This window comes from Hylobates moloch, unplaced genomic scaffold, assembly GCF_009828535.3.
Source record: "Hylobates moloch isolate HMO894 unplaced genomic scaffold, HMol_V3 SCAFFOLD_3, whole genome shotgun sequence".
Classification (NCBI taxonomy): Eukaryota; Metazoa; Chordata; class Mammalia; order Primates; family Hylobatidae; genus Hylobates; species Hylobates moloch.
This window is the reverse complement of record NW_026652278.1, coordinates 137246671-137263986: the sequence shown is the minus strand read 5'-3', so window position 1 is coordinate 137263986 and position 17316 is coordinate 137246671. Positions and strand designations below refer to the sequence as shown.

The window sequence follows — 17316 nt, the reverse complement described above, 5'->3', positions numbered from 1 at the left end:
GCATGCATTCCATATTGCCTTGAGCAGAAAGCTTCAGATGTAAACCATCTTTCAATAACATTCCCTTCCTGAATGCTGAGATGAGAACATGAAAATCATACCACATGTCTGCCATCTGTATTTGTACTTGTCAACAGCTCTGTTTTGGGATAAACAGTTTTGAAATAAGAATCAATTCGACTTGTTGGAAGATTAGCCAAGGAATAGCTCAAAGACCAAAACAGAACATGAAGTCAGATAGTCTGAAAATCGAGCAGAATTTTGTTTCTCGCTAAACATTGTTTTGTCACAGCCCAAAAGAAAGAGTGTGGCAGCCAGGGTTTGGGGGCACAGAGACAGGGAAAATGTATGTTCTCAAGCAAAAAATTCTTCAACCTGGAACAAATGTCTTCGCTACAATGCAACTAGAAATCATTCACTGACCTCGAGGAGACTACAGTTAAGAACAAAGCAATTTTAGCATTTACACTTTGTTTCATGGTTCTACTATGTGAAGGTATACACAGGAGACAACTTGAGCAGGTCCCAGTGCATAATACAGTCCTTTATTACCATAAAAATGGCAGCATTTCCCAAAGTCGATCTTGATTAAAAGTAGTTCCATGGTTGAAAACAGTACTCCACTGTAGAGCTATTAAACTAGAGAGATGGCAAGGGGAAAATAAAGACTTATATACCAAAGGGGAGGTCAGGGAAGAAGTTAGAAAAAATAGGATGCTACAAATTGGTGGGAGACTACAATGGAATTGCTTTTAGAGGTGGCTGATGTAAGTGAATGAAGGGACACGATAACCTGGCAGCCCCACATATTCTACAAAACAAATGAGAACATGTATGCTCCACTTGGAGAGCCATCCATTTTCTTCTTAAAAGAACTCATTTATAAAGGAGCAAATTGGTGATTTGTATTTACAGACTGGACCTTTTCCAAGCCCCTGTCAAGAAGTGATAAATTATTGAAGCATAGCATAAAGTGTTTTATTTCAGTGTGCACACGGTAAAACCCTGTGAAATGTTTCTGTTCACCTTTCCCAAGTTATTAATTAAAAAGTAATTGTTTCCAATTACTCTGATCTTTAAAATAAACCAAGACAAAACACTACATATACCTCTCCAGAATCAGCACTGCCCCTTCCCTCTCTCCTTGATCCTGCCCCCCATCCTTCAACCAAGCAGTTGTTTCAAATTACACCACCGGCTCCTGAAATAGGAATGCTATTTAGATTGGGGAGGGAGGGAAGAGGAAGTCCAATACAACATTCACACAATTGTCTGGTATTCATTCAACCACAGTGCCCAGATATATTTGTTGTTCCTAGAGACAGCGTAAAACTGTTTGGAGAATAAAGCAGAGTTGTGGAAAGCTCATTAATGAATTGTGAAAATCCTCTCAGTAGGAGTCATATAACCAGAGGAGCTGCCTTGTACCAAGCAACATAGAGCCTGGTGCTCTGTTCCTGGACAATGTCACAGGCAAATACAGTTGATTTTTGAGAAAGGCCTCCCTATAGCCACTTGCTAGGCGAGAGTTAGGAAAAATTCTTTCCCAATCTCAGCTCGGCAATTAGAACCTGAATTATGTTTATAAACTCTAGGCTTTGCTTTAATATGACTGTGAGAGATGTACAGGAACGGCCCCTCCGCTACTGTGTTCATAAACTGAGGGAATCACGTTGATGCCAATGCTCCTGAAAGGGAGCAGGGAAACCTAACAAGTCTAATTGCATAGGAGATGCAGGGGGACTGCTGACAGGAGGGCTTTCTCCTCACTGAAATCCTGTTCATCTTTAGGATTTCTCCAGCACCTCAGTTCAAATTCCCACTCCTTATGTGCAAGTGGCACTCTTAGCTTTCCAATTCTGTTTTCTATTTAGGTGACTCAATCAGTGGCTGAACTTCTAATCCGTGGCCCCTTTTTGTAGCTTCAGACTGAAACTGGATGCCTTTGTAGAACATATTCACCCAAGGATTTTGTATGAACAGAAAAGGATGCAATAAAGGAGGATACCTCTAAAATGTTTTAATTATATGCCCATACAATATATAAAATATATGCATCATTTTAGCTGGATAAGAAAAGCAAGTCAAATGAAATGACACTCCTCAAAACTGAAGTTAAATTATCTTGTAGGAAGAGGTATATTTTGTCTTTTTTTCATTATTTTAGCATTCTGTACACTGACAACGAGGTAAAAGAAAACGACTAAAACTTAAATGTGAAAGAACATTTCACAATTAAATCCACAATTGTATACATTTATCTTACTCACATGTCAGTGAAAAATCACCAACTATTATAAAAACAGGACAAATTGTATCACAAAAGAAGCAAAAATTAGAAAAAAATTCATTAAAAATATATCCAACTATGAAAAACATTGCTCTCTTGGTGTCTTCACATCCGTCTCTTCTGTGTACTGATGTACAACACTGAAAAGAAAAAAATACATAAATTGAAATTTAAAAAACCCTGCTTGTAAGTATACATAGTAGCAAGTTTAAAAGCCAACAGATTTTGGTCTGATACATCTGATGTTTAAAAGGAATTCTTGCCAGGCGCGGTGGCTCACGCTTGTAATCCCAGCACTTTGGGAGGCCGAGGCAGGCGGATCACAAGGTCAGGAGATCGAGACCACAGTGAAACCCCGTCTCTACTAAAAATACAAAAAATTAGCCGGGCGTGGTGGCGGGCGCCTGTAGTCCCAGCTACTCGGAGAGGCTGAGGCAGGAGAATGGTGGTGAACCCGGGAGGTGGAGCTTGCAGTGAGCCGAGATTGCGCCACTGCACTCCAGCCTGGGCGACAGAGCAAGACTCTGTCTCAAAAAAAAAAAAGGAATTCTCATATCATTCAATTAACTCTAGAAGTACTGTAAGACTAGTTTTATGAATCTACACCCAGGTTTGATGTCTTACAAAACTGTCCTAATCTCATCCATGTATCTCATTGACTCTTTAAAGTGTGACCAGGAAGATAAAATAAAATATATGTGAAAGTCCCATCTAAGAATGCTTTATAGTTAGAAGTATAAGAATTATGCTTTTCAAGGGTGAACACGGTGGCTCACGCCTGTAATCTTAGCACTTTGGGAGGCCGAAGCAGGTGGATCACTTGAGCTCAGAAGTTGGAGACCAGCCTGGGCAACATGGTGAAACCCCGTTTCTACCAAAAATACAAAAAATTAGCCACGCATGGTGGTATGCACTTGTAGTCCCAGCGACTTAGAAGACTGAGGTGGGAGGACTGCTTGAGCTTGGGAGGCAGAGGCTGCAGTGAGCTGAGATTGCACAACTACACTCTGGCCTGGGCCACAGAGCGAGACTTCATCTCAGGAAAAAAAAAAAAAAGATGCTTTTCAGAAAGTAAATCAGTAAATTTAACCAGGCTAGACCTCAAATTAAGAATAAACAACATATTTTCGTCTATCTCCCCAATACAAACTCTAAACTTGCTGTTTACCTTCTTAATTGCAACAGGATAAACAAGAGCTAAGGAGTTTATTTTTTATTTTTATTTTTTAATGATACCAAAGTCCTTATTCTGAGTTCCCGTTAAAGTCTCATACTTTGGTGTTACCCAATGTTCTGCTTAATGGTCCTCTCACGACTACCAACATGAACTCTTAGGATGTGTGGTCCGTAGGAATGAAACAAAATGAAATGCTTGGGTCACTTTGGCCAAACTAGAGGTGGTTCTCCCTTCCACCTCCCATGCCTACTTGGCTTCTGAGAGGTCTGCTCAAAGTGAACAGTAAGGTGTCTTCATCAAAGAACACAGCACATATCAATCAAATAAGTCAAGATCCTCTTTAAGAGCCAATCATGTGAACTTGGGAGTCTAAAGATGAGTGTCACTGATTACATCATGGGAAATGTGACATGAAGGGAAGCATCAGAATGCCAGTACAGCGCCCCCCAACCCTGCCCCCCAAGTCCTAGGGGTAGCGTGCACGTTAAAGGATCTACCCTATCAACACACACAGAACCCAACCTGCCGGTGACTGCTGCCATTAGCTGTCTTGAGGTGAGACAAGATCATAACATTTCTTAGGAAAAAGAGGAGGTCAAATAAGGATATGAAAAATAGGATAAATAATTCTATAAATAGGACTAGAAAGCCAGGAAATAATGTATGTAAAAATATGATATAAAGAAATAAGGTACTGTAAGCACAGGGGACAGACTCTATTATAAAAGTCAGAAAGTTTAGTTTATAGCAAAGAGGTCCAACTATTTAGGGGGTTGAAAACATCCAGAATTAAAGAAATCAACAAAAAATCTGAACTCAAGAATCCCAGAGTTTCATCTGGAAGATGGAACCAAAAAGTGGGGTAATTCTCATAATTCCGATATCTTTCCCTCCCCACCAAAAATACAAATATGACTTTATTATAATTTTCATTTTTAAACTAGGTACTTAAAAATAACTATAAAAATCATAGCAATTTATTAGTTGTTAAAAAACTGAGTAACTTTTTCTACTTTGCCATTTTTGCCAAACTGAAGGATGCAAATCTGCACAGAAAGCATCTGAATGTTTAATAGAGAAGGGACAAATAGGATGAACTGCCAAATTATGCAAATCAAAGACAGCAGGGAAACGGTGCCCATTCTTACAGCTCCAACTTCCAGGCTACAAGAAGCAGGAATATGTGTTGGGGAGACATACTACACTATATTCGAGAGAGCAGGGTTTCGGGTCAGGAGAACAATGTCCCTCAGTTCCTCATCACTAAAAGAAGGGAAGGAGAGAATTTTAGTTTCAAAATTCCATGAAGTATCTACAAAATAACTGGTCAAACTGAAGATCTGACATATAAGCATTTTAAAATAATCAAGCCTAAAACTGGACTTTGAAATTATCTAGAAAACTCTTTGGTGATCTGGATTATAAATAGAAAGGCTTATTTTGAATGCTGTACTGTAGGGTGAAGAAATGTTACCATTGTTTCCTCGGATAAATGCATCCCCATACTTATTCTTCAGTTGTCCATTTACATATTCTTCTGTCTGCTCCAGGGCTATATTCATGTAGCCATCCAAGCAAGCCAGGACCCCTGCAGACATATTTAGTCAAAAAGAAGATATACGAGGCAAGTAAGAGTTGAAAATTACAGGGTATACTGTAGAGCAGACAATCTCTTTATTCATTAGCTCTTAGATGCTTAATATAAAAATTCACACCATAAATGAAACTCAACAGCTTAAGCACAAAACAACTCTATGCCAATCTGAATGAAGTCTAGGAAGGCAGTCACGCACCCACTACTACCCGGTAAAACAACAAACTGTCACTTCCCTCATGGTACATATGACCACACGGAAACTTTTAAAGCATTCAAACAAGTAAGAGAATAAGACTATTCCAGCAAAAATACCATTCTTTGAAAGCTAAGCACAAGGTGGGCAATTATGCATGAACAAATGATCCTTGCTTCCAGTGGCATTTCCTACTTTAGCCACTAAGTGAAATACGGGTCTGGCAGATTTATTTCATTCTTTTACAACATCTACTGCAGCAGATGAATGTACTCCAGGGTTAAAAGGAAGTCTCCACAATCTGTTAAAATAATAGAAGAGGAGACAGCAGGTGCTCCCGAAAGAGCATCTTAAAGCTGTGACTCACAGTGAAGAGCAGCTTGAGAATATAGGGCAACATATTGCATTATAACACATCTTGCTCTGTTTTGTTACAGCTATAATATTTTCCAATCAAAACTAATAGAGAAAATGGCCAAAAACATTCGAGGGAGCTTTCAAGGAAACAGTTTGAGTGAATCTTTAATTCTGTTAAGATGGTACAAATTTTGTAAAATTTGACCTGACAATCTTTTTCAAAAGATGAAAATCTGTAAGCCTCTAACTCTGTCTCTAATTTAAAGTGGTATTTTCTAGAAAAAAAAATTTAAGTAAAAACAAATACTAGATTCAATTCAATTAGTCGAGTCTATAGTTTCTCATTTGATGTCTTAACTTCATTAATATGCTCCTCACTCTCTGCCTCTGCCCCCATTATCCTCTAAACAAAAAAGTTTCCTTTCAAAATTGTGTGTGTAATGACAGCAAAAGACATTAATCTACCAGAATTCTGCTAGAAGCGGTAAACTCTCAAAGAACCAGAATGGACTGTGAATAATAAAATTATTTCCTAGCAAAAGAAAGCTTAAGCTACAACTTTAGCTCATTTCCTGCTGTATTATTTTACATATAAACCGCAATTATAAATGAGCAAGAAAAATCTGAGGCACAATATGCAAACCTGTTTGAAAACTAATGAAAAGAATTTTAAAATGAAATGTCCAGGCTGGGCACAGTGGCCCATGCCTGTAATCCCAGTACTTTGGGAGGCAGAGGCAGGCAGATCACTTGAGGTCAGGAATTCAAGATCAGCCTGGCTAACACGGCAAAATCCCGTCTCTACTAAAAATACAAAAATTAGCCGGGCATGGTGGCGGGTGCCTGTAATCCCAGCTACTCAGGAGGCTGAGGCAGGAGAATCATCTGACCTTGGGAGGCGGAGGTTGCAGTGAGCCAAGACTGAGCCACTGCACTCCAGCCTGGGCGAAAGAGTGAGACTCGGTCTCAAAAAAGAAAAGAAAAAAAAGAAAAAAAGAGTTCACTTCTAATTAAAATATCTATTCTCACAGCAAAGGCAAAAACAAACAAACAAAAAACAAAAAACTGCCCAGAGGATTAGAAATACAACCCTTTCCTTCCATGAGATAAACTACTATACATAACCAAAAACAAGACATTTTCTCAAAGAGAAACTGCTACAGAGAGTTGTTGGAGTTGTTTTTTTTTTTTTTTTTTGGTATGTTGTTGTTTTGTTTTGGGGTCTTTTTGGTGTTTCGCAAACCACAAAATAAGCACGTTCCTTTAGTAAGGCTATCTAATAGTATAAAACATTTTGCTTTAATAGTATAAAGGCCATGAACAGACATTCATAAGAGGAAAAAAAATTATGGTTACTATCAATGTGAAAGACTCCTGAATCTCACTAGTAAACAAAGAAAATATATGTAGAATGAGATACTACTTGTTGCCAATTAGATTGGAAAAGATGAAAAAAAACTAATACAAGAGTTAGTGAGAACATGAAGGATAAACTCAGGTTCCCTGATGCAGGGCCATGGAATACTCTCTGACTTGTAAATCCTAGCCCAGGGAACTGATTCTAAAGAGATGTTTGGTCAACTTCACAATATACGTCAAAAGTAAAAGAGTTGTTTATAGTGGCAAAAAACTGGTCAACACCTAAATGTCCATTAATAGGAAATTGGTTAAAAGTAAAAACAAAACTATGGTACAGTCACACAAGAGATTCCTATGCAGCCATGAAACCCTCTATATTGTCACAAAACTAAATTGTACTGTTTCAACGTTTAAAAAAAAAAATCAGGTTGCATGTACGGTTGATTCCATTTATGTCAAATTATGCTTAAATAGAGGTCAAAATTGGTAAACCGTCTCTGGACAGTAGCATTGGTGATCCTTGGCTTTCTTCTATATACTTTTCTCTATTATTTCCTTTCACAATTCTAAAATTAAAACAAAACTAAAACACGTATTACCTTTATAAATAGAAAAATTTTCCCTAAAGAGTACAGAGAAAAACAGTCAGGCTGGTTCATCTCTTCAATAAAGTGAGTACTGAGAAGATATTGAACACAATGTCCTCACTTTAATCAACTGTCAAACAGATTAAAACCCCTAGAAGTCTATTACTTCCTATGGGCCCATCAAAAGTTCGCAGGTGAGAGGCAGTACATGGAGACATTATAGTACCTCAGTATTCTGTATGAATCCATTAATTTTACTATAAAAATAAAATTAAACTGGAGATATGTTATTAATGTCAAGAAGCTAAAGGAGTACATAATCACCAGAGTGGTTTCTTAACAAGGCTTATGAGCCGAGCCTGAACTTGAGTCCTAGCTCCTCCTTTACTAGGTGAGGATAATCAATAGAGATTTCAAAGGAAAAAACTCAAGAGATTACTATGATTATTAATTATTCAGAAAAAAGACCAAGAAAAGGCCACAAAACCCTGTGCTATGGTTTGAATGTGTCCCCTCCAAAATTCAGGTGTTTGACAATGGGACAGTATTAAGAGGTGGGGGCCTTTAAGAAGCAAGCACACCATGGGGACTTGCCCATTAATGGGATGAAGGCCTGCATAAAAAAAAGGCTTCATGCAGTGTGCTGGTTTGCCCTCTGCCTTCTGCCACGTGAGAACTCAGCATTCCTCCTCTCCGGAGGATGCAGCCCTCGCCAGACAACTGAACCTGCTGGCACCTTGATCTTGGATTTCCTAGCCACCAGAACTGTGAGAAATTAAACCTGTTGTTGAAAATTTCCCAGTCTAGAGGCGGAGCTTGCAGTGAGCCGAGATCGCACCACTGCACTCCAGCCTGGGCGACAGAGCGAGACTCCGTCTCAAAAAGAAAAAAAGAAAAGAAAATTACCCAGTCTAGTGTACAGTGCTCACGTGACGGGTGCACCAAAATCTCAGAAACCACCGCTAAAGAACGTTATCTATGTAATAAAAAAACCACCTGCACCCCAAAAACTACTGAAATAAATAATAAAAAAACGCAAAAAATGAAAATAAAAATGACCCAGTCTGTGGTATTCTGTTATAGCAACCCAAGAGACCACGTCCCTCTGCTAATGAGTCAGTTATAGCTACACCTGTCAAATATTTCAGGTAACTTAACATACCTTGGCTGTCGAAGATAAGAAATTCAGTAACTTTAAAAAATGGAATTTGAAACTATTCTTCCTATAAAATTTATTTCAAAAGCATTGCAGCCTCTTAAAAATAATATTCTCTCCAAGAACAGAAAGACATTTTTTTTTTTTTGAGACAGAGTCTCACCTTGTCGCCCCACACATTATACGTTATATGAGTGGGACATTCAGGTTGTAAAATGATACTCAATAGCTGCTTGCCAATCTTGAATACTCCTGCAAAAACAAATGCTGCTGCACCAAGAAGTTCTTCAGTTGAGTTGTTCATACCTGAGTTCACTATGAATACCTGGCTATTACCAGGGAACTTAGGCACATATGATCTCAAAGCAGAGAGATGAGACAGAAGTCACACAAATCACACTGAAAGGCAGAAGCACATGCTATACTGTCAGAGTTGTCCTTCTAAAAGGAATGATCTGAGGCAGAAAAAGATATATGCATAAAAACTACTGATGACCAGTTCTTTTTTGATCTATTGGGTATATTTAAGAGGTTAATAAAAATCAGTAAGTCACATTTACTTATTCAGTTACACCAGTGAAGATGAAACATGAAAGCATTACCTCGATAATCCACTCCAGAATTTAATTTTACCACAACTGGTCGTCCAATGATTTGCTTTAAGAAGTCACTAGGGGTTTGCTTCCGAAGACTCATTTTAATAATCCTAAATCAAAATATGAAAAGGAATAATAAAAGGTAAAGACCAAAGCTGATTATTCAACAAAACCCTTAAAGCCCTTAACATACTTAACAGAAAATGAAGTATCAAAGGACCATGTGAGAAGACGCATATTACTCCACTGCTACTACATGACAGCTAACACGTTTTCAGTACTTACTATGAGCCAGATACTAAGCTAAACATTCTACATGCATTATCTTATTCAGTTCCCACAATGCCATGGCATAGTCTCATTAGGGAAAGTCCTGTGTTTACAAAGCACCTGCTCTTAATCACTTATCATTACTGCCTGACACATAGTCAGTATACCCATTACAACCACTACCACTTCCATTCAGTGAGTGGTTGGTTATTTTATGCAGAGCATTCTGTTAAGGTCTTTGTAAACACTATCACATTTCATCTTTACAAGAACCCTGGGAAGAAGGTCTTAATACCCTCATTTTGCTGATGAAAAGTAAAGGCACAGAAAGATTAAATAATTTGTTCCCGAATGTGACGGAATATTCAAGTTCAAATCAGCCCTATTTTAAAGTCTGTATTATATAGGATAGACACATTTATGAACAACTGATGCCTAAATGGTATCTCTGAAAAGAATTATAATCTAAAGGTAATTTTGAGTGTACTATATGCCATCACTTTTCCAAGAACCTTATATGTATTAATACATTTAAATTGCTCTACCCTAAAAGGCAGGTATTGTTTTTATCCTCATTTTACACATGAAGAAAAAGACACAGATTAAACACTCTGCTCAAGGTCACACAGCTAGAAAGTGGATAGCCACTGCATACTTTTAATCACAACCTTAAACAGCCTTCTGGAAGTCAATAACACAGCCAAAGATTTTTAATTACTCTATTATGACTATAGCAGATATGTGCTCTAAATAATGAAGAAAAAACAGTCTTAAAACTCAAGTATAGTAAGAGTCCAACATAGAAAAAGAGATAGCATTACACACCCAAATCAACAATATCAGACATGCAAAGCTGCACATCACTCCTTTCAAAACGCATCTTTTCATATAAAATAGCTCTTTTTCAAAATATGTTGGCAAGTTAATGAAACTGTAGTTAAGCAAAAAACTGAGTAAAAATATTTCAGAAATTAATTTTTCTGTTTCAGTCAAATTCAGCATCACTATTATTCAGCAGCTATATAGCACTGAGACTTAAAAATTAGTATGGATACAGTATTTTAAGGATTCCCTTCAAGAACTCAAGCTGTTCTTTTGTTTTCAATGCCATTTTTTCATTAAACATTCTTCCATTATTTTTTCATTAAACATTCTTCCATTATGCTTATTTCATTCTAAGTCCATCCACTCAATAATCTGAGTCTGTGTGGAGAAGGATTATTTGGAAATGTTCTCATAGTGAATTCATACAGGATCAGCAGTTGTAGTAAGCTGGAACTCTAGGTTACTGGGATCAACAAATATGTACATACTGAGCAAGGAAATTCAAAAACATGTCATACACAAAGGCTCTGTCCTTAAAGAACTTAAAATCTAGGAGAATTTAAACTCATTTAAAGACTGTGAGTAAACAAACGCAATCGTAATTTAAGTAATTTTCTTTAGCCAAGAAAATTCAACATCCTAAGTCAAATAAAAGAAAATACAAATTTCAGAAATTATTTTTGAATTTTGGGCTATCATTTGGACAATCTACACTGCCCCCAAGGTTTGAAAGATGTTTTTAAAATGCGATAAAGTAATTATTTTGCTCAACAAATGTCAATTTAACTTTTCCATTGAATTTCCAGCTCATTTTTTTAGCTCCACAATCTCAGCAGATAACTACAATTACAACTACTATTACAATTACAACTACTATTCAGGACAACCACTTTTCATTCAGGACTCAGATCACACAGCAATTTTATTTATACTGTTCTGAGTACAAAGTGAAAAACTACAAAATAAATACTGTAACAGATTCAGTACCTTTAATGAGTTTAGTGAAAATATACAAATATTCCCATTCATCTATAAACCGCCTTACGTTTTGAACATGTGCTGTTTTGAGGCTGAACACATCTAGAGAGAATATTAACTCTGAAGGCCCGATACTCAGAGATGAGTCAGGTTCATTTCCTATCACAGATGCTAAATCCCATTATGCCACAGTTTCATCATATATAAAACTGAGATAAAAGTAGCTATTTTGTGTTAAAAACCACTAAAATGCTTTGTAATGCGATTCTAGTTCACAGAGATATTATTAACTACTTTAATTATTACTAATTTCACCTACTCATAGAGTATTTACAATTTCAGATTAAAAACATTTGAAAAGCAAAAGCTGGAAAGAGTTAATAACTGTCAGAAAAAAGAATGCAAATCTTGACTATCAGTTGCTTGACAGTATAGGTTATTTTAAAGGTATCATTAATTTCCACACCTTTTTAAAAACACAGATATGTTCTTCTAAGCTCACCAAAGATAATGCCTTGTCCATTATGCCTTATCAGTATTCCAATTAACATCAAGCTCTTCCTGAAGGCAATCAACACTTCCAACTTTCACGGAGCACCTGTCAAGTTCAGGCACACAGGACTGGGGAATATAACATAAAGACAAGGCCTTAAGCCCTCAGAGTTTCCATTCCAGAGAGGGCAAAAAACATGTAAATGGAGAATTTTACAAAGGTGATATGTATTCTGACAGAATTGTGCACAAAAGGGCAGAGAACACTCTCTTACCCCAGGCTTGGCAGATCAAAGAAGAATTTTTGGAAGTAACACCTGAGCTGAGTTTGAAGGAAAAGGCGTCACTTCCCAGCTGAAAGAAGAGAAGTCAGAAAAGGCATGGAACCTGTGTCTGGGTAGAACGTAAAATCTACATAGGCAAGGAGGAGATGCCTCTGCAGCAGGGAGCTGTGCCACATTCACAGGGAGCACGGAGTTGAGGCTCTGGGTCAGTTTCCCAAACTTGAATCATTAGGATCAGCTGGAGATTCTACTCAGTAGTTCTGGGGTAGGAACCAGCAATCTGTTTGAACAAGCCTAAGAAATAACTGACTGGCAAGGGGAAATACTGTTGTCAATGATAGGAAACAGGGGTTTTAAGCAGGAACTTGCTTGGGTTCCACTCTCTACTTTCCATAGCAGAGTGGAGATGCCCATCTCACCTACTTTTGGCATCACACAGTTTGGCATTTGATTTTATTTGCTATAACCTGTTGCTATGCCCTCTTTTGTATTCTTTATGTGGGTCTTTTCTCCCTCAAATTACTGTAAGCCACATGACAAGAGGGGCTCACAAGCTTCTCATCTGTTCTCTAGAATATCTACATTCTACTAAACCTCTTGGAAAAAAAATACTTCTAAAGTTATTTGGAAAAGAGTATATGAGTTGCCTCAAACACATTTTATCCATCACTTTAAGAAAGCCGTATCTTTTACATTAGTCTTCATTAGGCTTCCTTGGTACTCCCTGTTACTTGATGACTTGCCCATAAATCCATTTTGTATGAGTAAATTGGTCTTGACACCACAATTTTTCCCATCACTTGGCTCAAGTAATTTTAAGTTTTCATCTTTTAAATTGGATAAGGCAGAAGGAACAGTTCTGACAATTTCTGAAGCAAGAGATGAGTCTCTTGAACTATAAACACATAAGAGGAAAAAGACCTTTCTTCAGGGTCACCCTGGTAAAACTTCTCCTTTCAAAATTAAAGTCATAATCACTCTCTATACCTCCTCTCCCTCCCCTGACTCCTACTCAGGTTTGTTTTAAATGACCTATTTTCATAAATGACTATTAAGTCAAAGGCAGTATATTTTCTGTCAGAAGCTACTGAGAGGTCTAGTATGAAAACATCTGCAAAGTGCCCTGCAGGGAATTTTTTTCTTTTTGGTAAAAGAATGAAGAAAAAAAAGAACTTTTATTAATCCAACTATGTGCTACCAGCGTTAGATTCATAAGCAATTTACAGAGAAACCCTGTGAGATGGAAAGCAAAGCCAAGGCTGACCTCAAAGCCCAAGCCCTTTCACAGGTACAGCTGCCCTTCTGAATATGTTAAGATTCTCTGGTTAAATCTTGGGGAATCGCAATAGAGGCGGTGAGAAATCCAGTTGGAGAGTAGCAGCACTGGGGAAAAAAAATACCTAACGTGACAAAGTGCTGTAAATTAGCCTCAGAGAAATACAATGGACAAACACAAAGAAATCTATGTCATGTGATTTGAGTTATGCCACTGAGCAGAAGACATGAAAATCCTTATTTCTTGGCAACGTTTACCTGTAAGTTTTTACCTACTCCTAGTGTATTTACAGTTGAGGGTGAAAAAAATTTGAAAAGCAAAAAATTGGAAGGAAACATTACAATCCAAGTAATTGCAGCACTAGACTAATAGATCAGTGTCTGAGAAGGCAATCAGATACGGAGAACAGCTCTCTAAATCCTCCCTTCTGACACAGTGGAGTGCCTCGCTGTCTTTTGAAGGCTTCATACCAACCCCTCCTTCCTGAGCAGCAGGGGCTACTTCTCTCCCTCTCTCCCAAAAGCGAAGTGAGTCCACTCAGAGCACCTCTTTCCACTCTCAGTCATGGCCCTTATCAGGCTGTTTCACAATTTTTCCATTTGCTGACTGGTCTCCCGTGTGAGTTTTAAGCTTCTTGGGGACAGGGAAAATATTTTACTCACTTGGTATCCCTGGTACCTAAGCACACTACCCAAGTCTGTGGAAGAGACATTCAAGGCCAGTGCCAAGCAAAATCCCTGTCCAACCCCCACCAGCACAAACTATGGATACAGTGACTAGTAGGATCATGCATGTACTTCAACAAATACTAACCAAGTAATCTCTATTATCACCACCAAAAACGGAGAAAACAACTGTTTCTGTCATTCAAAAACCAGCTGTTTCCAAATCTAGAGATGCTTGTTAAAATGCAGATTCCCAAAGTCTACTCAGGTAAAGGCACTGTATTTTACATTTTATAAAGTTCTCCAGATAATTTCTATAAGCAAATGGTTCTCATCTAGGGCAGTCCCCCCAACCCCGCCCCACCCTGCTCAGGGACATTTGGAAATATCTGGGGACACTGAACTGTCATGACTGAGGAAGGTGGTCCTACTGCTATACTAGTGGGTAGAGACCAGGGATGTTGCTAAACATTTTACAACAAACAGAACGGCCCTCACAACAAAGGACTGTCCAGCCCAAAATGTCAATGGAAGTTGAGAATCTCTGCTATAAGCCCTAAAAAAAAATTAAAAAATAAAAATAAAAATAAAATTGTTCTTTGGTTTTAAAGTGAGGAGTTTTAAAGAAATCTCCAAGGTACAGCAAATGATAACCAAAAGCTACATTCTAACCAAATGATGCAGTATAGATTATAATTAATCAGGGATGTTTTATTCTAACATATAGGGAACTTGAAAACAACTGTCAAAATCTTAAAAGGGTTGCCATTCTAAATAATGGATTTCTAGTCTTGGCCATGAAAATGATCACTTTCCAATTTTTCAGTTACAGGTCTCTCCGATGATTAAAATCTGTTAGTACACTTTTAAAAGGAGAGAATAACCCAAGTGATGTAAACAAATTTTTAAATTGTAGTATCTACCATGCCACAGTTCAGTGAGAGACTGCCTGATGCAGCACAGAATACTCACTTGGGAGGCAGGAAACCTGAGTTCTAATCCCAGCTCTGCTACTTAATTAGCTGTGTGACTTGGATAACTCATTTCACTTCTCATGGCCCCAGGTTCCTCATCTGCAAAATAAGGGAGTTATGCCAGATGACCACTTAACATTCAGGTAGTCTAACGCATTAACTCCAGTGACACACACACACACACACCACAACCATAAGCCTCTCAAGATTTCTGCACAATATTCAAGCAACTAAAATTGCCAAACACCTCTAAAACTTTTTTGGAAAACACTGCAGCAATGTGTATGAAGGCCTAAAACAGACCTTACAGATGACAGCATCTAATCTGATAATTTCACTTCTGCGAATCTAGTCCAAGGAAGTAATCTAAAAAATAGGTGGAAGAAGTTTATCAAAGTATTATCTGGGATGCTAAGATAATGCAAAAATTCAAAAACAATCTAATGTCCCACAATTGGGAAATGACTGAATAATTTATGGGACCTACACTGGGACCCACAATGATGGGACAATCAAAAGAAGATACAAAATTAGAATAATATTTACGAAGAGTTTTTAAATGGAACTGGAAAACTATACTCTGAAGTGATTAAACTTGTACACTCTTAGCTCAAGTAGAAGCTAGCACATACAAGAGAAAATGATCGTAGGTGAAAGGGTTCAGTCAATATTATTTTCTTCACTAAAGTCTTCTATGTTTGCAATTTTCTACAATAGTCACGTATTACTAAAAGCAGTGGGGTAGGGTAATCCGCATCATCCTAATCCAACACACTTTAAAAATGCCTGCTATGCAGGTGTGCGGACACGCGTACGCACAGAAAACCTCGGGCGATAGGACTTAAGACCATACAACCGGTTCCTCGACCTGACAACTCGGTAAGACAGGCGAGTCCAGCCCTTAATTCCTGTGGTCAGGCGCAGCCACCCCGATGTATGGGAGGGTTCGCGATTCCCTGAAGCCCTGGAAGACTGGCGAAGCCTAGGCCCGGGTGCGCCCGGATCCTGGGATTAGCGTCGGGGCTCCCTGGGGAACTTCAACAATCTGAATTGGTCTCGGACGCCAACTCGGTGGGAGCCGGGACGGTGCCGCTCCTCTCCGCGCAGTCTAGGCGCCTCGCTGAGGGAGATCCCGGCGCCCACCATCAGACCTATCCCGGCCATTCCGTGCGCGGAGAGTTTGGACGCGGCATTTCGCGGGGACCCGCCACCCAGCGGTCCCTTCCCGGAGCCCCAGCCCGTTCCCCGCAGGCCCTTTTCGGGGCTGCCTCGCCCAGCCTAGGGCCGCTGCAGCCGCCACTCCACAGCGCGACTGAACACTGGGGCACCGAACCTGGGGCTGCGCCCGGCCCCGTCGTCGACCCGTGCAGCTGTGCGGCTCACCTAGCGGGCGGGATCCAGAACCCTCACTCCAAGCGCCCCAGGAGCCCGGCCGCCGCGGATGATCCCAGCCAACACCGAAAGCGCCGAGGCGGCGGCACTTTTCTGCCTCAGCCAATCAGTGCTCTTCTCTGCTACGGCAGCCCGCTGGGGCCGAAAAAGCCTGTCAGCGCCAAAGCGCGCAAATCCAAGAATCCCGGTTTGTCTGGTAGCAAAATTGGTGCAATGGAGTTCCTCTAACAGAAATCTGAATACAAAACAAATACAATACAAAACAAAAACAAAAATCCAGGAAACTAGAAGTGATCTTTTGGGCAGGATTTATTTACAGAAGTGTAAAAAATAACTTGAAGTCATAGGAAACTGGAATTTACTGTTTAAGTAACGGCATTGTGTACCCAGAAACGTCCTTGAATAGTTTAAAGCAAATAAATAAATAAATGAAACACCTCAAGTCTTTAAATCTACCTCTGGATATTGATTAAATGTGTGAAGACTTAAGCCATTTTAGCAAGAGACTGTTTCCATGGCCATGTTAATTGATACAAAAATAATCAAAATCACTCAAGTAACTCCAAATTATAATGACATTAATTGTGTTACATTACTAGTTCCTGTTGGAAATGGTGTGCAGACTTATTTAAGTGCTACTATGGGAACTTGGTTTGGAATTTTGCATGAATTCTCAATACTCTTTCTATTAATGGAATTGGAGGGGAAAAAGAAGAGAACTGTTACACCAGGACTTGATTCCTTTTTCCTCCTCCACATATACTCTCATCAGCTGAAAACTTATACTTTAATTATATTTATGATTTGTAACACTATACACAGAGTGATAAGACCTTCCAACACAGATC

At 38.8% G+C, this 17316-nt stretch overlaps 1 protein-coding gene across 3 annotated transcripts; it reads right to left on the bottom strand.

Moving 5' to 3' along the window:
• Positions 1-529: 529 nt before the first annotated feature.
• Positions 530-16559, bottom strand: LSM6 (LSM6 homolog, U6 small nuclear RNA and mRNA degradation associated). Of its 3 annotated transcripts, XR_009212915.1 has the most exons (6): positions 16460-16549; positions 15075-15175; positions 9319-9422; positions 4942-5055; positions 2271-2430; positions 530-1201 (listed from the first exon to the last, which is right to left on the bottom strand). XR_009212915.1 is itself a non-coding variant. In XM_032147956.2 (5 exons), the coding sequence occupies exons 3-5, from the start codon at positions 9410-9412 to the stop codon at positions 2396-2398; spliced, it is 243 nt and encodes an 80-aa protein (XP_032003847.1). In that variant the 5' UTR covers positions 9413-9422; positions 15075-15175; positions 16460-16549; the 3' UTR covers positions 2116-2395. The 3 variants fall into 3 exon arrangements, 2 of the variants coding, with proteins under 2 accessions (XP_032003847.1, XP_032003840.1); XM_032147956.2 differs by lacking the exon at positions 530-1201 and having other exon boundaries at positions 2116-2430; XM_032147949.2 differs by lacking the exons at positions 530-1201; positions 15075-15175 and having other exon boundaries at positions 2116-2430; positions 16460-16559.
• Between the last annotated feature and the right edge of the window lie 757 nt (positions 16560-17316).